This window comes from Pygoscelis adeliae, unplaced genomic scaffold (genome assembly GCF_000699105.1).
Source record: "Pygoscelis adeliae isolate BGI_AS28 unplaced genomic scaffold, ASM69910v1 Scaffold304, whole genome shotgun sequence".
Taxonomy (NCBI): Eukaryota; Metazoa; Chordata; class Aves; order Sphenisciformes; family Spheniscidae; genus Pygoscelis; species Pygoscelis adeliae.
In genome coordinates, this window is record NW_008824558.1 from 623,628 (window position 1) to 646,369 (window position 22,742).

The window sequence follows — 22,742 nt, forward strand, 5'->3', positions numbered from 1 at the left end:
ACCGCTTTGTTCCACATGTAATTGAGATAGTAACTACAAGTTTCCTGTTAATGAAAGACTTGCTGTCTGATACAGTTTAGTTTAGAAAGTTCAAATAACGTGAAACTTCTGCAAATTTCTAGCAGTTAAATTAAACTGGAAAGGTAAAAACTGCTCTTCAAAAACTTAGATTTGTATTTCTTAGATCAGAAATGCCGCAGCCTCCATTCTCCAGTGTCTCTGACGGCACCGTGGAAAGCTCAATCTGTGAACATGTAGGTAATACATAGTGACACCCAGGGTCAATGTTTCCTTAATTCTGGAGTTTGGACTTGAAAGGGAGACCTCCAGAGAACACTGGGTTGTCCTACATAATTGATTTGTTTCTTTGGGATACACCCTAAGAATTTGTCAACCTAGTGATTTATTATTCTAACGTCTGTATCCTGTAGCCCTTTGAGGCACACCATATAAAATGATGTGGACCCACTTGTGCTATTTCTAGCAATTAGGTTGGCTTACTTGACAGCTGCGCCTTGGAGTTTTTCAAACTTCTCATGCTCTCTGTTGTGCCGGGGATAACATTCTTGCTCCACTTCAAGCTGCGCTGGTCGTCAGGAGCTGGTACAAAGCCACTGGTGGTGTTCATCTTTTTTCCCAGGAGGGCATCCGAAGTGGTGTCGCAGGGCTGGTTGTCCAACACTGACAGGGCTGGGATAGGCTAGGACACGAAAATAGGGGCTGGTCAGGTGCTCAGCCAGCTAGGCTTTAAAAAAAAAAAGAAGTGAGGAATGTCTGCCTATACAGGAAGTTTTGGGTGCCTTTGAGCTCCAAGGTGAGGCAATTTTTAAATGCCTAGACTTCCCAAAACATGGTCAAGAAAATGAAAGCTCTTGCACCCTCATATACTATTACATAAATAAGCCCCAGAGCGTTTACCTTACAGGCAAACTACAAGGTTGGAAATGTACACAGCTAAAGCACACGTTACTCAAACACACACTCTTACAAGCCTCTATTTGAGATCACACTTTTTTTTTTTTAACATTTAAAAAAAAAGCCATTGTGTGCAACCTTTGTGCTTCAAAAACCTTTAAGATACAAATCACAAGCTGATTCCTGGTGTTAAGTGAAAACAACAACAACACAAACTCCAAAACCACAACTGCCCATTTAGTCAGTGCAGGTTAAGCTGCAGCTTGGAGGTGTCCACAGAGATGTCATGCAGCCCTCGGGAGGTTTGCTTGCCTAACCCACGAGGAGAAATATTTAGCAGAAAACATCCCCGTAATCAAATAGCTGCACCAGATCAGAGAGAGTTCATACATACATACATACACTCAGAAGCATGATTTGAACGTGAGAAGTAACACACTGGGCCAGATTACACTCGCAGAAGGCTAAATAAAGCGCATGGTTTGCGAGACAGTCCAGCATTTGAAGCAGGTACAGGAAGCCTGCGTGCATTAAAATGAAAAAAAAAAAAAAAAAAGGTCCATATTTGCTTTTTAAATCCTGTTAGGAGTACAAAGCCTGCACCTAGGAATAGGCTGTCTCCCGCTATGCACAAACACAAAGATGAGCTGGTGTCAGTTATCAGCTGGAGAGAGGGAGGTGCACAGCTGGACCCCAGTGCACCAGGATGAGCAGTGCCACCTCGGGAAGGGCGGTCGGAGCGCCTGAGCAGTAGGCCGAGCGATCCCTCTGTGTTCCAGCAACGCCCAGACCTGTACGGATGATACAACCTTTCATCAGAGAGCCAGGAATCCGAGTCGGGAAGACAGGGAGGGGAATTGCACCGCTTATATAGGGTGGGAAAAAAATCCGCAGCACGTAGCAACCAGCTCTAAGCTGCTACAACAAAGAAGATTTAGGAAAAAAAAAATATCAGGTGAAGCAGAAGGTGATCATAGACGGATGAGTAGAAAATAGTGTAAGAATGAGCAGCTAATAGAAGGCAATGGCACTAAACTAGCTCATGGAGCTGAGATACTGTGTTCACCATTCTGAAAACACTCTTACATAAAAATAAGCAGAAAATAAATGATGTTGTGATAATGTAACTCTGCATGTTTAGCTTTAACATATCCATCTTGTTTAAATTCTATGTTCCTTCAGCCAGGCATGTCATCCTGCAAGGACGTTGTCTTTCTTTTTCTGTCAGAGGGAAAAAACACCATTCTGGAAAAGGAGACTAGTTTGGAAATAATTAAAAACAACAAGAAAAAAAAAATTTTTTTTTTTTTTTTTTAATTCTTTCTTCCAAAGCAGACCCTTAGAAGTTAAGGCACAGAACCTCTCCTTTTTAAAGGGATGTCTGTCTTTGCAACAGAGTAGCCAATTTTGTGAGGCAAGACAGAAACGTCTTCCTATGGGCTGTAGTTGGAAGCCTTGACAAATGTGTTTAAGAAACCTGGGATATGAGCGAGTCAAGTCTGATGATTGCCATAAGTAGAATGTCATGAAGTGCAAGCTGTACATTACCTAATAAACTAATACAAGTATTTATATGCAATCTAGCAAAAAAGGCTGTGTATTGGAATTACAGGAAACAGGCAAGGAGTCCGAGAGGGACAAGTTTCATAGTTTGAACAGCCAAATCAAAACAGAAAGCCAAGCACAGAGAGCACAAAGGGATACTCAGTTCAAAGCCTGACACTGTAGGTGGAGGAGGCCAGGCAGCTTGCTGCAGAGTGTCCATTTAATACAAGGATGGGCACTCAGAATATTAAAAATAAAACAAAATAAAAGGGGGAGGGTGGGAGTTTAATGCTGCTTTTGTTACCAACATTCTCGTAGTTCCTGTGTTTGTTTTGCTAGAGCTTTGTAGCCCCACAGTGAGCTTCAGTCCCTTTGATCAAAATCAGCTTTAAAAGCATGCTCAGGGTTTGGGTCAGTCATTTAGATGCAAGCACTGACTATGATTCAGCCAACAAAAGAACAGTTAGGTGCAGGCCACCCATACAGCTTTTCATATTAATGAGCACAAATCCTTTAGTCTTGCAAACTGGGGTGTCTGCGTGGGATTTTTACACCGACAGGCTGAAGTGCAAGGCTCAGGAAGTCTATACAGCACTATGTTAATCAAGAGAATACATGGCCAGACATTTGGCATCGTCTATAGAAGCGCATCGACCCCTACATTTCATTAGGGGACATCACAATTTCTTTTAGAGCTGCTAAGCCAGCTGGCCAAAAATTGTTCTTCTTTTCTCATCCACTGCACGCTGACAGGCAAGTTAGTTAATTGAACAGAAATCCTCCCCATTATCTCTCAGCATCAAAGCAAAGAATTAAAAAAAAAAAAAAAAATGAAAAAATCATTCTGTGCCCTGGCTGATACGTTTTTCTAAGAGCTTTGTAATAAGATTGAGTCAACCAGTGCTATGAACATCAATTTTAACAAATATTTTTACTTCCAAAAGTATTGTGCTAAATTAAGAGCGTCACACATTATCTGCCTTCCACAAAGTGCAGGACAGCTGTTGCTGCGCAGAGGTAGGTACCAGGGTCAGTACCCAAAGACAGTTACCCTTTACCTTCAAAATTGGTCCTGCCTTCCTGAGTGAGAATTTCAGAGGTTCATCTTTCAGAAGTCCTTGGAGCTTCTGTAGCTGAAACGTGGCTCTTGGCCCACGTGTGGATAACTCAGGTGCTGTGGAGCGCCGATGAGCTTTCAGCTTGGTATCATCAAACATGGTTTGCAACGTCTGCTCAGCATCTTCACAAGGCCAACAACAGAAAAAACAGGCAATAGAAACCAGTTAGATGGAAAAGGTAAGTTAAGTTTTGGCTGTTTGAACTAAAAAAAAAGTAGGCTAAAAGCCTCTATTGTAACCAAACAACCATTCACACAAGGATTCAACTAAAACAAATGATACAGGTATTAGAATAATGGCTAGTGCCCGCAAAGACAATCCACTGTCCTGTAGGCTCCATAAAACACACATGAAAGCAGAATTGATTCTGACTGCTTCTAAAAGCATTTCTCTGTACGAAGCACTTGAAAAGAACTGCACTACGCAAGTGTTTTGCAAGTTACAGGGTAATGTGCAGCAGAAAAGTTGTAGAAGATGAAAGATTCTAGCAACCACAATAAATCTATTATTTTCTGCTTGTAAACATTCCAGTGAATCTCAGATGGTTCTGGGCTAAAAGAAACACATGGCAAACTTTTCAAAATACTGTTTCATAATGAAATACAACTTTGTCTTTTACTGTTTGTGCGAGAACAGGAGGTTTATAACCACCTCACCAAGGCACACTCCAGGCTGCTGTGATAGCATGCAGATTTAACTGGCTCACCTCAGCCCCGCTCCGGGCCAATGATCTGGTATTGCTTACAGTCTGTGAGGTAGCTTTTTGTCTGACCTTGCTAACAACAACAGCTGATCGTCATCAATCTGTATAAAGGAAGATCAGGCAGCCAGCAGAGCTAACTTTACAGAAGAATAAGCCAAGAAGGACCTATACCTCCCTGTCATATTTTAACATAGACAAAGGAACTTTGGCTAAGAAGTTAGGTAAATGGAGGGGTAAAATTGGAGTATGGCCAAGGTCTTGCATCCTAAGATGCCCCGTTTGCTAGAGTACAAACAGTTTTGCTGCACACGGATCTCCTTGCTAAGCCTCTTCGCATTCAAACTCCCTTCCCTGATGGCAGAACTGAACAAGCTTCGGTACCGTATGTCAGAGCTTCAAGTTAAAAGCTTTGTGATTAGTTAATCTTAGATCCATTACCAGTCTGTGGGGCTGTTGTCATGAAGAGCTCAGGTGGCTTCTTGTAAAGATCAAAATCAATGTGCCGTTTGTCCCAGCTCCATCTGTCTCGTGACAGCACTGGCTCCATGTTAGCATGCAGAGCATTCTCCTGCCATTTCTAAATGAAAATTGAATCCCTTTAAGAAGCCAGGCCAAAATCACCAGGCAGGAGTCACAAAAAGTAAGTCAGACAGATTATTGGGTAGCGATCCAACAACTACCGTAATAGGATCTCACTAAAGTCCAAACTTCACTACACAAGACTATTTCTCTCTGTAAATAGCCTTTCAATTTGATATGTTTGATACACATGGATAAGAACAAAAATCCGTTTCATGAGCAAGCTGCTGATATTCTAGTACTGAGCTGCTACCTAACATACAGGCACTTACAGTATACTTGAGAAATACCTGGCAGGGGATTCAATTTGATATTTACGTCGCATTTCTCTGCAGCGATATAAGGGGTCTGATGCACTCTCCTGCATTTCATAACACAGCTGCTAAACTCGGAGGTGAACACAGACCATCCCTCTTGTCAATATCCTCCTCCGCACAATGAGACTGTGAGAGGACAGACCCAGTCCAACACCTAACTAGTTATTTATCTTATCCCAGCAGTAAAGAAGTGGATTAGCTGTACAGAATTGCCAGAACAGTGAGAGCTATGTATCATCTCAAGGATAATCTTAAAGCATAGTGCTTTTAGAAAGCACAAGCTGTCCTAGTGCTTCTAAAAATACAATCATTAGTATTAAACTCCTGGGGCCAAGAGCCCAGGTGTCCCGAGGAAGCAGGTGAGAGAAGCAGCACGTGCACTGGAATCATGGCAGGAATATTCATCATCGCAATTGTGAAATAGAGTTAAACTCTTTGTGGTCCTCTGACTACCCACTGCTGAAACACCAGTTAGATTTTTTCAGACAAAACTATCCTTCCGAAGCTACAAATTAACTCCCACTGTCTGTTGTTAGCCCCTTAACTGCACAGCTTTAGGCAAAACAGTGAAAGTAAAAGATAGACGAGTCAGTGCAGAAACTGTATGGAGATATTTTAGGAAACCAAAAGAACTCCAAGAACTTTTTTGCCATACAAAAGATGGTCAAATTCTGTCTTTGAGAAGAAAAACAGAAATGGTTAAAGAAGCAATGTATCAAAACCAGACTGCTTCAGAATGGGATCCAAACAGTTTTCTGCTTTTGTTCCACCTTTCAGGTAACATGAATGGTAAGTTCAGAATCAGCCTCCATTATCCAATATAATGCTGGTCATGCCTGTGAGGTCCCTGCTTGAGCAGAAGGAGCCTCCTCCCTCTTTTCTCACAGCTCCATGGCTAGCATTGATGCTACACAGCTATTGGTACTGCCAGGTTACACTTGGTGTCGTTCAGGGTAAGATGTCAGCTCTCTTCCCCTCCCTCATCCCATCAGTAGGTGCCAATGGTCAATACAACATACTAGTCAACTGCTACTCCCACACCGAATATCACAGTCCCCCATTTATTTCAGTTCAGTAACTCTGGTGTCAGTCATCAGCTGCGGCACTGTAAGCCTCCTGACCCTTTTTCAGCTTGTCAGTTTTTGATCCCGTACTGCCCAGTTCCCCTCCTCTTTTTTATCTCTTCGGCAAAAGGCACCAGCAATTATACTGTACTGGTTGGCTTATGAATCTTCTCTGCTCCTTCATGAGAAGACACATTCTCCAGCATCATGGATCAGAAAAAAGCACTTTGTTTTCACTAACCATTTCACTTCAGCTATACTCTAATCTTTTTGAGAAACTACTTTAATTTGCATGAAAAAATTGTAAGATAAATAAAGATAAATTAAATGAACATGTACACTCAGCTATAATCTTTTTGAGAAACTGCTTTAATTTGCATGAAAAAAAGTAAGATAAATAAAGATAAATTAAATGAACATGTACACATTCTTGCAAGATACGACACCGAGCCTCCAAGCATTCAGCTTGTTCCACTCTGTGCTGTGACTGTGTTCAATTAATTTGGTAGAATTTACTGATCCTGCACAAAAAAACCCTGTTCTATTCCCTTTATTTCCTCATCTTGCCAATTCTAATAACATCCAAATTTTCTTCCTAACAGCAGACCACATGCGCTTGAGTGCTGAAGACTGTTCAAAACAGGGAATTGTAAACTAGTCAAGTTGATGATCCAGTAAAACGGCAGAAAACTAGAAGCTAAATAGTAAAGAACAGGAGAAGGGAGAGAGGACACAGAGCAGGAAAAAACTGATAGAGAACACAGTGGTGGAGGACAAACACCCCATAAAACTGTAACTACAAACCATAAATAAAAGATGGAGAAAAAATAAGCAGTGAGGGAATTTGGAAACACGAAGGAAGGCTACGATTAGATTGGCAGCTCATGAAGAACAACCTGGAACCCATTCATCATGGAATGCAATATTATGATTTTTCTGACACTAGACCCCACTTGTAAATGTAAAACAAAGCACTATATAGTCCATTAATACCTATTAATATCCAATTAATATTGGCAAATGGGTTGTCTGTATGTGTTCAGGGTAGAATTTGTGTATCCAAACAAAATATCACCTGGGTGAGCTAGATGCTGATGTACCCAAATTCCAAATATAGGTGTCACCCTCAAAAGAGCTGCCTAGGCTATACCCCTCAAAAGAGACTTCCGTACGCTAAAACAGTCTGCCTCTTTCAAGTCTCCCAAAATGCTCAAGTTCACTTTGGACTGTTCATTTAAGTTCTCTGTTACCTCACTTAACTCCTCCAGACGTGCCTCATCAGGCATCCGAGGGTGCAGGTTGCTTTCAATGCTGCTCTTAAATCCAGGAAATACAAATCCATCTGGTGACAGCCACATACTCTTGGATTTTGCAAAGGATTCCTTACAGGCAGCAACCACATCCACTGGGTCAAATGTGGCTGACAGATACTCATGACAATAAGTGAATCTGTTCTTTGGTACCTACAAAAAAAAGGGTTTTTTGGTTTTTTTGTTGTTGTTAATGTGAATTCCCCTTTGCTGGGAGAGGAGCCCATAAGGTACAGAACCAGTACCATTTCTTTCCTTAAGACTGCAAGTAATCGTAGATCAAAATTATACAAAATACATATCATTAAATATTAAAAAATGTTTTAAAATTTCATTCTGTTAGGATCCAACAATGGATTCAATGACAAGTGCTATAACGGGATCTCTGTAAAATAATTACAGCAAGAAATATCTTTAATGTTATTTGCGCAAAAAGAGAACTGTAGTTCCTATTATGAACAGTTTTCACAGAGCTATAGTAATTGCCACTAGCTGATAGGAAAATAGCATTTGTTATTAAGATTCAAGCCAGCCATCCAGACAAAAGCAGATAAATGTGGTTCTTCAAATGTGTTCTTCAAATCACTTAATACCGCATATGCCAACACTGCGATTACTCAAATTCTCCCACTTACTGAGTGTGAGACTCAGAACTGGAAGTGACCACCTGGGTCACCAAAGTCCACAGTCAAAATGACAGCCCAAGTCACGGAGACAAGACAACTTGACTATAACGAACGGCATGAAGAGCAGACTTTTACACCAGAGTACCTTTCAGACTGAGATCTTTTTGGATACCAACTTCCCTTCCTACGCTCTAACATGGGAGTTACTAGTGTAAACCCATTTAATTCATCTCTCTCTTTCAGCACCACATACAGCAAGCAAAAATCTTCCAGTTATGTGTCTCAATTCACCTTTGCCATTTCCTGGCGAAGATGCTTCTTTGCAAGTTCTGCAGAATTCAGGCTTTGAGAGCTGTAGTTAAAGACAGATTTGCCATCAACAGGAGAAATCCTGAAAGCTTCAAACTTTGGCTTTTTCATCTTTCCTTTGAGTTGGCATACAGCACCAATGTTAGCCTGCAAAGAAAGATTACATCTAAGTTCTGTCTGAATTGGTAATTCACACTGTTATGAAAAAATTATAAACAAGCAAATGATGCTGTAAATATTAAAAAAACAACTTTAACAAAACAAAAAAAAAACCTAGAAAAAATCTATGATAGATTTATTACACAACAGCTCTTTGTTAATAAAATACGCCACAGAAGACTCTATTAAAAAAAAAATAGCACCCTTGCATATGACATTCTGCAAGAGTAATAGCAGTAGACTGGAGGCAAGCACTCACCAGAGAATGACTTCTACTTACAGATGTAAATAGTTGTTCTGGAGAGCTGATGCTGATTGTCTTCAAACCAAATAAGATTAGTTCTTTCACCTCTATGATGCCATTAACACCCCAGCAAATACAGTGACATGGCAAACACCATTCATTAGGACTCTTCAAATTTCCCTACTGACACAGTATAATTAAACCTCATACCTTTTCGTTGACTTAAGAACGTCGTTCTACTGTGTTTATGGTAATTATGGCTTTGAATTCAGACTCTGCCATAATAGGTAATTACAGCAAGAGAGTAAAATTGCATTTTGAATGTCATTTCCCTGTGACATCCACTTCCCTTTTTTTTTCTTTTTTTTTTTTTTTTTAAATCAAAAAGCCTGAAAGGTTACTTTACCTGCTATTAAAAAAGAATTTCGTATTTTCTTTTCTATAAAGGACTTCCCAGTTCCTCTATTATCCTCTTGATTCAAAAGCATGTATAAAATGAAAACTGGTTAACACATGTACTTTGGAAAGACCGCTAAATTTATACAAATAACAAAATAACTCTACACTTCATCTGTACAGAATGATTAGGCCTAAGAGCTCTGCTGCTCTCATCCTCCTATGATGTTATAAACGCAAGCACCAGGAACAATTACTTAAGATAGTCTTCTTTTCTAGCCTCATATAATACTCCTTTATCAACAGACTGACTGAAAAAGAAAATATGTAGGAGTTAAGTTTCTTTCAATATCTCCAAGACAGTACCCTTATACAGGAACACAGATTTCCACATATCAGGCAAAACCTCTTTGTATTAAAATATATACAGGAAAAAACATTCAGAACTATTCTTCACAAACCACGGGATGGCTAGAGTCCTCAACTAAGCAATATGCTCCAAAAAACAATTCAGCCTCCCAGGAAACATGCGGGATACCCCTTCTTTGATGTCTATATTAACAGGAAAGGGTTTAGTTTCGACACGTTTTCCCTGAGGCAACAGAAGGGGTAGATGGACGCTGGAAACAAGCCAGAAGAGGTTCTAAAATTCTTCACCGTTTCCTTAAAGCCCAGCTCAGCTCTGTCTGCAACTGCTGGCTGTATTTAGTCAAGAATAAATGCCATTCTGGTTGCCCAAAGGCAAGCAGGTCTTTCACACGGCAAGAGACGAAAGCACAATCTTCACGTGCTTAGTTGGCTTGGTCCCCCGCAATCATCTGAAGCCTGAATGACATGCTAAAACACAATGGGGGAGCTATGGAGAAGAAAGAGACAAAGAAAAACAGGAACCAAACCCCAAAAGAAATTACAAGTCCTTTAAATAATCAGTTTCCTTACCACTCACACAGTGTCTCCTCTGTTTACCTGTAAGCATTAGAATTGTTTTCCCCTTTGAGAAGCAATTAGATTTGCAATTCAGCTTTTGCAAAATAAAATGACCCTGCACTTTTTTATAATGTTTGCACAACACCTACAAACACTTCACCAAAAGTTTCTAAGTCTAATGAGTCATCGTTTCAGGAGAAGAAGGTGTTGATTAAGGATATGAAGTTTTGCAACTATTGGGCTTGCCTCTTGCCTATCGCAAACTACTCACCCCAATATGGTTTCTCTCAAAAGACTTTTTGTCTGCTATTTCTTTCTTCCGCTGCACACACATTTCATTGTAGTTATCTAATGAAGAATATACTGCCTGTTTCACTCTGCTAACTTTTCCTGGTACTGTATAATCATCAGAGGAAACCGAGAGTAAAGGAGGTTTCTGAACGAAGAGATCCTCATCAGTTAGGGGAACTCCATACCGGTGACTCAAGGCTGTGATCATCTCTGCTGAGGGCAGCAGATCCCCATGAATTACATCCCTCAACCTCTTACTGCGACAGAGGTAACTGAGCCTACAAATAGACATCAACATTTTATTAGCTTGCAAAAACTTTACTGCCATCAAATCATTACAGTTAATATTACTGTGGAAAAAACTGTACAACCTTCTTGAAACATCTATTTATTAAGAAGTTCAGGTCAGTTCATGTATGCTGGTACTTAGCAGCAATAAAGAAGGTTAGCAGTTTAATAAACCTACTATGAATATTCTAGGAATGCTGCCGGCACTAGATTTAGCTGCGAGTTAATGATTAGTTGCTGAATTTCTCTAGCCTCTGGCTGGAAAGGCAATAAAGCAAAGTCCCTTCACGCACGCTGGTTCTAGTGTATGACCCGTATTTATGTTGATTGCTCACTAGAATCCATCCTGCCTTACCTCTGTTTTACTTCTCATTCTGGTCAAATTTCATTCTATGTGCTATTCATGACAACGCTTACCTCACATCTGATTTCATTCACTCAATTTGGCCTGCAAGTGTTAACTAGTGTTAACACAAAAGCGGTTCTAAACATATGACAGCTATTGCACACCACACACACACTTTGTATACAAGCACTTAAATTCAATTCTCAGCCTCTCTGGCTCAGGCCACAGCAGAGGCCACGAAATAAAGTGTCTTACCTAATAGCCAAACGTAGTATTATGATTCCTTGCTAAAACTGGAAATTTGTTAACTCATTTATCACATAACTATCATTTATTTGGGGAGAGTAATTTTACAAAGTACTGTAAAAGAATTCAGTTGTAAAGTTACTGCAACAACATTATTTTCTTACCATTACTTCTGAACAATACATACAACTGATAAATAACATTAATTTCAAAGTTGCATCAGCATTAATGACACAAATTGAGTTTATATCAGTATGTTAAAAATTAAATTGGCCATTGTGCATATGGATCATGTGCATTAGTTTTTCTACAGTTAAAATTAATTTTCTGGCTAATTCTAGCAGAAGGAAATATATCAGGAAGCAGCAGTTTCTGTTGTGCACACATTAAACCAGTGACTGACTACAGCAAACCAAAAAACAGTAAAACAAGAGTTCTACAAGTTAGAGACTGCTCCTGAACACAGTTCACAGTCTGTATACTCCAGTGGAGAATTTACTTGTATTTCTCCGAATAATTACAGACACAGTGGAATGAGGGTATGGCAGAAAGGACTAACACCCAACGCCCGGCAGACATGATTCACTCATCTGTGATGGTGGGTTGCTGAGAAGAGCTGGTGTCTAAAAGGACATTGTCTCAGCCACTAACGATGCTTTTACTGAGGTTCTCTCTGATTTTATAGCAATGAGTACTATGAAGTACAGTAATCATTCCTGCAGCTTCCCTTCTCTCTAGTGGAAAAATACCCCCCTGCATTTAAAATTATCCCAGCCATCCCGAAACCTTCACTTTCAGTGCAGGAACCTGAGCTGCAGCTACCTAGCAAGTCGTGCACAGCAGCCAACCTGCTGACTTAATTTTCTTTTTTTTAGACAGGAGATACTACAACAGAATTTCACAAGAAAATTAACTACCAAGTATCTAAAATATGCAGTATTATGTTATTTTCTACCTCAAATACTGCCAACACGTAGCTAAGGGAAGAAAAGTAATTACCAACCATTGTTGAAGAAAAAAAGAAAAAGAAAAAAAGGACTTTTAAGGACACCACAGTGATGGCCACCAGTCACTTTCATATTCTATTCTTTTCTTCACCATCTCACAGAATAAACATGAAACAAGTTACAGATATGTGAAGAGGTACCCAAGTTACATGCAGATCATTAGAATGAATATACTTCAGAACTTCAAGTGTAAAGGCCTGGCCCTTCATTAGCTTAATGAAGTTAAGTTTCATTAGTCATCAGCTAATAAACAGTTCTTGAACTTGAATGAGTCAGCCAACAAGGGGAAACAGGTAGGTATACTCAACCAGCCTGCTAGACTGGAGGTGTACTGCATTTGTTTTTCAGCAACTGCCTTGACATATGCAAAATAAAACTTGTAGTAGGTGGCTAATCCATATGTAATCTATATTATTGAATATGTTTTACCAAAAAGCAAGCATGTGGGAGGGCAAGGGGGAAGGCTGCTACAAGATTGTGTGTATATTATTGCACATCAACAAGAATTTTTTATGAAATCAGATTGATGTCTAGGAAACATTCACTCTTTCTTGTCTGAGGACTAAATGTCCCCATTAATTTCAAATAAGCTCTGCAGGATTTCAGTTCAGAAGTTAATCTAAACAAGCCAGACTATTTCTAGCAAGAAAGAAAGCAATCACAGTTCATGTCTGCTTTCTAAACTCAAGTTGCTCAGATCAAAGATTTGACCTTTTTCCACCTCTCAATAGATGTGTCTTAATTTACAAATAAACAAACAAAAAACCACGCACAGAAATTTTTTCATAGATTAGTAAAATAGAGAGATAGATAGAGATGTATGCACATAAGACTTCACCCACTTTCTTTTTCTTTAATCCATCTCATGAGATGTAACGTCAGAGATGCTTTAAGGCAAACAGCTGTGAATGCCTGCATGCTGACAAAGTGAGCAACCTGGCAGAGATCCAGCAATAAATCAAGCAACAAAACCCCCAAACAAAAAGCCAGGAACAGGAAACATATTCTCCCAACTCTCACAAAACTCTTCCTTTCTGTAGTTACCTTAGGAAAACTGTCTTTAGAATTCCCCACTTAGTGCAAGTGACTTTCTGGATCCATCAAGTCCTATTTGGCCTCCTCCTCTACTCCATCTCTACGAGAACAGAGCAGAGAAGTAAATCCTTCCCAGCTGATTCTTCTGACACCGGAATTTTCTCTTCCTTCAATTTGTATTCTATTCAGATATTTTCTGATCTACTATCCTACTGATATACCTCTCTCCTCTTCCTTACAAAGTATAAATTCCTGCCCAAACTAAAAGTGGGCTCACCAATATCCAGTTACCACTATATCAGCAGTTAGAAAACCATGTTCCTCTGGCTTACCACACCTGATCTAAAATCTGAATTACCCATCAGGCCCACAGACTGCTTTCATCACAGAAAAGCTATCCAAGAGTATTATTTTTTGTATCAAATATTCACTCCGCTTTGCTAACATTTCATTCCTTAATTTCTTGACTATGAATCCAGACGAGTCATACCTGGACAAGGCTTGGAAACAAGCCCAAGGAACCATACCTCTGACATAAAGCAGAGGCTGTTTTGTTATAGTGAAGAGGGGCTTACAGAGGCGGAAATGATAAAAGACAGCTTCTAGGTCTGCATACAGGCGTTGATGGAAAGCCAGTTGTGAATTATATAGTATTTCCAGTTGTCCATCTTCATGTCTGTAAGACCTGTAACAAAGTACCCCAATGACAAGGTTAAAACAATCAGCCCGTATCTCAGGTTTCCTCACTTCTGCAGTACAATTACTCTCTCTAATGAAACTGCTTTGCTTTTGTCCTTTAGATGGAACCTCTTACTCTACAGCCTTCACTTCACATGAACATGAAAAAAATTATTTTGACAAAATTACACAGAAAATATCAAAACTCTCATGACATAACTGAGCTGCATATGTTTTCTTTTTAAGTTGCATGGCAAACATTTGAAAGGAAGCTCACCTCAGTTTCATCAGTGTTGTGCCCCCTACCAGCTACAAAAGTATTATATAAATATTTCTACTACAAATACCAAAATTCATACTGCAGCAGTAAAACAAAGCTTCAATTTAGGTTACAGGTGAGCACTGACAAGAGACAATTTTTCATAAAATAAATAATTTCAGTAACTGCAAGGAAGTGACTTGCATTAAAAAAAAATCAAAATCAAACAAAACAACAAACCACCACAAGAAAGCTTTAACAACATGCTACAGTGCTGGAAAAAATATCAATTAGTTTTTAAGCATAAAATTTGAGGGAGACATTCACTTTGAATTTGTCACATTTTCCCCTAAACTCAAAGGAAGAAACAGCTTGAAGTCCAGCTTCCTCATGGTGACTATTTTTGTTTTAGATCCCATTGAGTATTTTTTGTTATTATTTAGAATTGGCAGATTATGGTGTTGTTTCTACAGACCAAGTAGCAGCTTAACAAAAAAAGTACTTGCTGCCACCCTTCTCATTTTAACTTTACATGGATGATCTATGGTGTAACGTGATAAAGATGAGAAGATTATGCCTCAGGTGAAGCAGCCACTGGGACTCATATCCACTAAAACCACATAGAAAGCATCAGCTATGTACTTGCCCATATATCTTTGTATAGAAAGGGATGGGGGAGGTATAAATCACATTAAAATCTCTGAATCTGAGGAAAAAACTGATGAAAAACCTCAAACTCTCTTACCTTTCAAAGTGTTTATCCCATAGTTTCTTGATTGCTTTGTCTTTCAATCCCTCCAAGACAAAGAGATGAGTTGCTCCATCCAGTAAGTGAAAACCAGTAACAATATCCAACTCTGAAACTTTCTCAAGTGTCGTTTTCAGTTTTAATGCAGCAAGAGCCATTCCGATTAAGTGTACAGGATAGCAGTCCAGCTGGAGGGCTTTAGCATTGATTTCTGTAATCTCTTCCACCAAATCACGTAATAACGATGAATTATTGTAGTCAAAAATGTAGATTATACAACCATATAGGCAATTTGTGACTTGAGCATCAGCAATTTCTGCATGCATTCCCAACGGCACAGCTATTTCCACTCTTACTTTCAAAAGCGAGTCTGATTCTAGGTAATGTCCCATAGGTAGCAGGGAAGAACTACTCACTAATTCTGTTACATTCTCATTTTTATCCTCCTCACTGAAAGCAGCTGTATTTGGAGCTGAACAGTTATGGATGGGAGCACTGATAGTCAAGTACTTTTTACCCAACAATAAATCAGTTAGACTGACTTTAGCTACCCCATGCGGATGCCACACTTTGTTCTTTGTAAACAAATTACAGATTGTGGATTTGCAAGCAAGGAAGCTCACCTTACCCACGTTTTCATCAGCTTCATCCTCCCCAAACAAACATGGCTCTTTTGTGTTGTTTTCCATGTTTCTATCCCGGTCATGAACTTCAATCTCCAAAGGCGGACCTCTAAGATACCTCTGCAATTCCCCAGGTTTCATCGTCCCTGTTAGAAGTACATTAACATCCTTAAAGTAGACATGAGTTCCATGGATTTGTCCATGAGTTCGATGAGGTGGGAAGTTGTGAAATTTGTATTTGCAGTAGGTGGGAACACACAATCGCTAAAGAACAAAAACCAGAGAGAAACAGGTATTTGTAGCGTTAACCTTTTTCCTTTTTATTTTTAACCTCACAGAACAATCAGCTTTTCTACTAGATAAGGTATGGGGGGATGTACTTCATGGCACAAATTACGGTCTTCCAAGGCAGCAAAGAGGCCATTCTACATGCCTGGATCCTGGGTTTGGGGAATATACTGCCCCCTTCATTTGCCTGTCCTCAACTTTGTTGACTTTCCAAATATGTCAGAAAAACTCTCCTTGTTTCTAGATCATTAAAGGAGCACGCTGGGGCTCCTAGACCTTTTTTGTTTCTCCCTGTGCATTCATCTGTAGGATTCGAGGCCTAAAATAAATGCCTATAGCTAGAAGTTAGGAAATTCAACAAGACTCCAGAGATACTGTATGGAATGGACTGTATGATCTCCATTATTAGCCATTTGTTTACAAATCTCGGGAAGCAAATAGGGGGATTCATTCCACAATACTTGTTGCAGTTCCTCCACGTAAGCGTCCATCAGCATTTCGGCAGCCTGCACGGAGTGGAGGCTACCTGTCAAGGACTATCCTGATAATTCCAAATTTGAAACAGTTCATTATTTCATACAGTACCCCAGTTGGCAAGGGAAACAAAGTCAAAACTTCTGTGGTCACTCTGCAGATTGCATTAGAAACTACAGAGTGGTTTTGTCTCCATTATTTATTACATTGCACAGTTACTGACATTTTTTCCCATTTCTCTTCATAAATGCTAAGCCAATTTGCCTAGTCTGTCATAAGCCCTGTAGTGTAGAACTCGACCACAGAAGTATATGCACCATTATAAAGTTCCTGACATATTATTATTAAACTGTTTTCACAAAAACAACAAAACATCCTACTAACGGTAAGGATCAGGCTGATGCAACTTGGACCAGATCTTTCATATACTATTTCCTTATAATTCCACCTCAGCTGAGGATCGAGAAAATAGGTCCTGAAATCAAAGGTCTTTGACTTTAATGTCATTTGCACATCAACCATATATAACACTCAGAAAAGAGCCTTTTTAAAATAGCATTTCTTTAAGCCTAAAAACGCAACCATTTGACAAGGGAACGTATTTTCTAACTCATCTCTCAAAATTTACAAATATAAAACCAAAAACTTTAAACTATATTCTCAACAATTTAGAACTTTTTTTGCTCACAGCATTTTTTAAGATGTGAAACATTTGCTATTTTTTTAAGTTAAATAGTATTTTTAACACAGGAATAGAAGTTGTTCTCATGAGCAAGTCAACACGTACTGACTTGTCAGCAAATTGTTGCAAACAATATAGAGCTGTGACTGAACTAGATCTTCTCTGGCTTACTCAAGATCCACTGCTCAGAAATCAAAATGGGATGACTATATATAAATTATTGCCCTGGGAAAACACAAGGATTGCTGTTTTGCTGCCAGTGCCTATGATAACATAGGCACTAATCTAGCCACATGTTTTTCAGGAAATATGTTAGTCATATTCTCCAATTTTGCTACTAATAAGTAAAGTTATCTTTAAAACCATGCCCATATTTTAAGCAAAGCTACTTGAGGGTAACAAGGAAATTCTTTCAGAAAGAAGCAGCGGTATGTGTTACCTGCAGCACTTCTATCGGTACAGGTGTGTTTGGGAGGCAGGTAGCTGAATTAATCCTTATAATCAGCGGATTCAATTCATGTCTCTGTCTTTCAGACAGAAGAGGTGTTTCCACAGTGAAAGTCACATAAGCATCTAAAACTTTAGGATTGTTTGCTGCCAGACGACTGATCACTGATTTTTCTCCTTTTTAAACATACAAGATTAAATACTGTTATAGAAGCAATCCCATCAAGGCACCCGTATTTGCTGCAATTAATTACAAATCTCCACTGCATTTGTATTAAAATAAAACAAGTATTGTTTTAACTGCTTCAAATATTATTTATCTTTTACGCTAGGGAAGAAAATAGTCCCCAGAGCAGTGTCAGAATGCCTACTTGGGCTAACTGCTGAAAGCACACAGAAGTTTATTTCTGTTTGAAGCTGTAAATATACAGTTTGCATAAACACAAAAATTAAAGCAGCTCAGAGACTTTTCATCATAATTAAACTCTTTGTTAAAGGTGAACAAGCACCTTTAAACAAACTGGCTTCTCTGCAAGCAGCTTTGCACATCCATACACTCAGCAGCTGAGTTCCATGCTGCATGACATATCGCTATTTCTGTCTGCATGCACAGAACAAAGGGCAGATATAACTCACTACACACAAAAATAGGACAACATATATTAATAATGAATGGTAATCAAGTTACAGTCAGAAAACCACAGAAATAACCCACTCTGACCAATATCCCACTTTCAACACGTTCTGAATCAAAGAACTTGGATGTACACGCTGATGGAGAACTACAATACAAATTATTTTTGACGTCCTGCCCTTCAGAGCACACAGACTTCTGAACATATGTCGGCGTCCCCCAGATCAAAACCAAATCCCAAATCTTTCTTAACCAGCCAGCTTTTATGCAGAACATTAAATTCCCTAGGGATCTTTCAAGACAGTTCCCACCAGGCAGACGCACCAGCACAGGTGTTTCAGAGGAGGAGACACGGAGTACACCCAGCATGTTGCTCTTACCCTGCCCCGTCCTAATAGAATAATACCTGAGAGGAGAGGCATGATATCTAACTGCAGTGAAGCAATGCCGTATTTCTTTGCCATAGTAGCATCAATGTTTCTTTCAAGACCAGAACCTCTTCTACCTGTTGATGGAAGGCAGGGTTGGACTGAGTAGGAAGGAGGAAATATTTTGTTGCAATTAATCAAAGACATAATTTAGAATTACTGCAGTAGGTGCCATAATTCAGTATCGTCCTTAGAAAAAGATGTCGCTTATACACTTTAACACCAACTTAGGCTAATATTTCAATATGCTCAAATTTCCATTGCACAGTCCACTACACTATATATAGAATCCCTACTTTACCAGAAAGTTAAATTTGCAACAGCAAGCATTAGAAGTTCATGGAATTACCAAAATAAAATTTATCTTTTCCACCTTACTATTCTTTCCTTGCACATATGCATTACGACACGTATACGGTACTCTTTGTGATATGTATTCTATTGTTTCCAGAAACCTGTATTTTATAACTTTACATCTACAGAACGGGAATATTGTCATTCCTTTACCTCACAAGGATACCATGAAGATAAACTCATTAATATTTGTCATTTTTTAGAGGCTGAGTAATTTTACCCAAAATTCCTTTCGCCGAGATCCAATCTTTGCCCAACCAGTAAAAGCAGTCAATCCCAGCCTCAAGGATGTAAATCCTAGCTTCAGATGCTTTGTCCAATCAGTTAATTAAGTGAATACAGAATTTCAGCACAAGCAGTTTAAGTTTGACAAAAAATGTAGCAAGTGAACACAGCAACTTAAAAGAAGAACTGTAGAAATATTACTGCTGCTGGTCCTGGTTTATTATTCCTTTAATAAAAGGAATGGCAGAATATTTTAAGGACAAATTTAACACTCAAATGGAAGGGGAGAGAGGCATGCAACGTATTACTAAAGTTTTATCTTCTACTAACAATAGTAATGTGACAAGAAATATTAGCAGTACCAAAATGACACTGGGGAAAAAAACAGTCCGCTCTGAACTTAAGCAAAATGATAACCCACATAGAGGACTCCCTACGAAGTGCATAACCGTTTACCAAAAGCTTGTAAATGAAAAGTTCCAACTGCCTTAATTTTGAAAGAAATAGCATGTGGAAGTTTGAGACGTAACTGTGCAGAACTGATCACATAAGTCACAGGTCTCCAGAGTCATGGGAAAGAAAAACCACACCAGAGCCACAAGGTAAACAGAGCAGATGGGGTTCAGGGTTAAGCTCTTCAAACATATCCCTGTGCTGCAACCTGAGCTGCCTAGCACCACCTGCATGCACACAGAAGGGCTCCAAAATGCCTGTCTGTTTCTCTGCGTGCCCTGTTTTGCATTAGTGTTACTACTCTTCAAAAGGTCTGTCCATAAAAGCAGGAGCACCAAACTCTGCCACCAGGGACAGCAACAGAAAACAGTTGTCAAGTAAAGATTCAGTTGACTTATTTTGATAGAACAATACTACAACTGAATGTTATCATTCATGCCGGGTGATGCTTATTGATCAGCAATGTACTTTTCATAATGTGTACTGGGAGCAATGTGTACTGCAACCCTGTGATGCTGTGCTAGTTTTTGGTCAGACAAGCATGCTATTTAACATCGGTGAGTTAATATACGCTCCAGCGTCCACTGTTGCAGTGGTTATCATCTCCTCCCTTCTTTCATAGGGCCTTAGTCAAGTGTAAGCTACAGATGAGAGAGCAAAATATCACTTGGGGGGGCTGTGGTTTTTCATTTAACATAATGAACAAGCACTGGAAATAAAAATGGAGTGTAAACCACAGATCAAAACCTGGCCTCTAGTGGAAAGAGCGATGCAAGTGATATGAAACAACAGCTTGATAATTTCACAGTTGGAATAGTTGTTTTAGCTCCAACATTACTCTTTAACTGTTTCACAAATTTCACCATTGTTCACCCAAGTCCCTTGCAAATATCCATCACTTCAGCCCGGGAACACTCCAAGTGGTAGAAAAGAACCATCGTCACCCCTGCTTCACAGTACTAGCTAAGGGAACTGAAAAAGAAAGTTTTATTAGCTGCTGAAAAAAACACAGAAAGCTCATGGCAGAGCCGGGACTAAAGCACAGGTCCCGTAACTCTTACTTCTTTGTTTTAACCTTGAATTCTTTAAAATAATAATAAAATAAAAATAAAAAAAAAAAGATAACCAGAATTCCATATCTACCTTTTCAAATCCAGTCCATAATTCCTTCCAGAACTTACCATTAGTGGTGGCTGTTTCGTCTGCTTCACATGTCAGAATTCCCGCATTATCATTTGTTTTCTCAGTTTCTTTTGAAGTTGAATTAACTGGGGGACCAGCAACTGCTTTCGGCTTCAGAAGTTGGGCCTTATCTAGAAATCTGTTTTTTGCAAATATCACACTTCTGAAAACGTTAAGAAGATCTGAAGTTATTTAAGAAATATGGAAATTAAAAAAATAAATCCCTGCCATGCTAATGATTGCATCCAAACAATTTTTTTTTCCCAAAAAAAAAATTTCAGGTCTGAAAGAGCTCAGCTGCCAGAATATAAATGTAAAGGAGATCAAAAAAGAATATCAACAGGATACATGGTCCTTCTCTTTTGAGTAAGAGACCAAGTACGTACCTGAAGAGATGCATGAAGTAGAACATCTTGCAGTACATACTACAATACCTTACTTACAGACTTTTCTGTACATCTGCTTTGCTTTTTGAGGAAAGAGAAATATGTCTGTTCTGTTACTGTTCACATTTGGTACACACTGTAACACAATTACAGACAGACCAGAAATCTAGAAAAAATACAGTTTTGCTCTATTATAGGAGCAACTGCCTTCTTAGGGGGAAAATGCAGCTAGGAATGCTCTCACTTAGTTTCAGCATTAACAAGCTTCCCAAATATCAGCCACCGCTGTAAATGGTACTTGACAAGACATCACACATTTTATTCCCTAAAGTACACACATTCCTTACAAATTTGACATAGTATTGCTGCTGAAGAATGAATATTAATCAGAAACAAAAGAAAAGGCTGTTTAACAGAGACGAATCTCACTGCATTTTACATCTCCTGGATAAACAACTTTGTTGCCCCTGTCTTCAGATCCCTGTTATATATGGTACCCGGAGGGCAGCAGTACCAGTCATACCACAGCACAACTGTTTGTGAAGTTCTTCACAAACATGAAATTCTTCATCTGTGAAGAACGTATTCAGCCCTAAAGATTCCTCACAATGGGGCGACAGAACTGGTGGTAGAATTTTACATGCAGTTCAAGGAAATACAATGTCTGTCCAAGAAATGTTTACATCAGTAGTGACAAAAACTGGTCACTGTTTTACTTAGCTTTATAGGCATGATTTATAGTAATAGCAGTTTGAAAATAAAGGCATTTGATGATGTTTTGAGAGGTACAATGTTTAATAAGGACATAACTGTAGTTCAATATATGTAGACAGATGTATGCAGTCTACTCTTTTACACACAAATTATGACATTATTTTTTTAAGACTTTGATATAACAAACATTTTATTGCTAATAACATAGACTACAAGAACTCCATGTCATCTAGTCATCTCTGAGTGCGACTAGTATTATAGTATTATATTAGTGAAGCTCCCACTGACTGGAAAAGGGGAAACATAACTCCCATTTTTAAAAAGGGAAAAAAGGAAGACCTGGGGAATTACAGGCCAGTCAGTCTCACCTCTGTGCCTGGAAAGACCATGAAACGGATCCTCCTGGAAGCTATGCTAAGGCACATGGAGGACAGGGAGGTGATTCGAGACAGCCAACATGGCTTCACCAAGGGCAAGTCCTGCCTGACCAACCTAGTGGCCTTCTATGATGGAGTGACTACATCCGTGGACATGGGAAGGGCTACAGATGTCATCTATCTGGACCTCTGTATGGCCTTTGACACGGTCCCCCCACAACATCCTTCTCTCTCAACTGGAGAGGTATGGGTTTGATAGGTGGACTGTCCGGTGGGTGGGGAATTGGTTAGATGGTCACATCCAGAGGGTAGTGGTCAACGGCTCAATGTTCAGATGGAGATAGGTGACGAGTGGCGTCCACAGG

General features: G+C 39.3%; 1 protein-coding gene across 1 annotated transcript in view; it reads right to left on the bottom strand.

The window, feature by feature from the left end:
• The window catches only part of LOC103915221 (uncharacterized protein FLJ43738), a 46,401-nt gene that overhangs the window by 1,669 nt on the left and 21,990 nt on the right, over nucleotides 1–22,742 (bottom strand). Inside the window, exons 8-17 of the mRNA XM_009322006.1 lie at nucleotides 20,900–21,063; nucleotides 17,617–17,801; nucleotides 15,108–15,997; nucleotides 13,916–14,110; nucleotides 10,484–10,781; nucleotides 8,469–8,633; nucleotides 7,492–7,704; nucleotides 4,720–4,858; nucleotides 3,519–3,700; nucleotides 502–700 (exon numbers count right to left, since the gene is read on the bottom strand). Coding sequence (XP_009320281.1) covers nucleotides 502–700; nucleotides 3,519–3,700; nucleotides 4,720–4,858; nucleotides 7,492–7,704; nucleotides 8,469–8,633; nucleotides 10,484–10,781; nucleotides 13,916–14,110; nucleotides 15,108–15,997; nucleotides 17,617–17,801; nucleotides 20,900–21,063 — 2,630 coding nt within the window. The remainder of the gene's footprint in view (nucleotides 1–501; nucleotides 701–3,518; nucleotides 3,701–4,719; nucleotides 4,859–7,491; nucleotides 7,705–8,468; nucleotides 8,634–10,483; nucleotides 10,782–13,915; nucleotides 14,111–15,107; nucleotides 15,998–17,616; nucleotides 17,802–20,899; nucleotides 21,064–22,742) is intronic.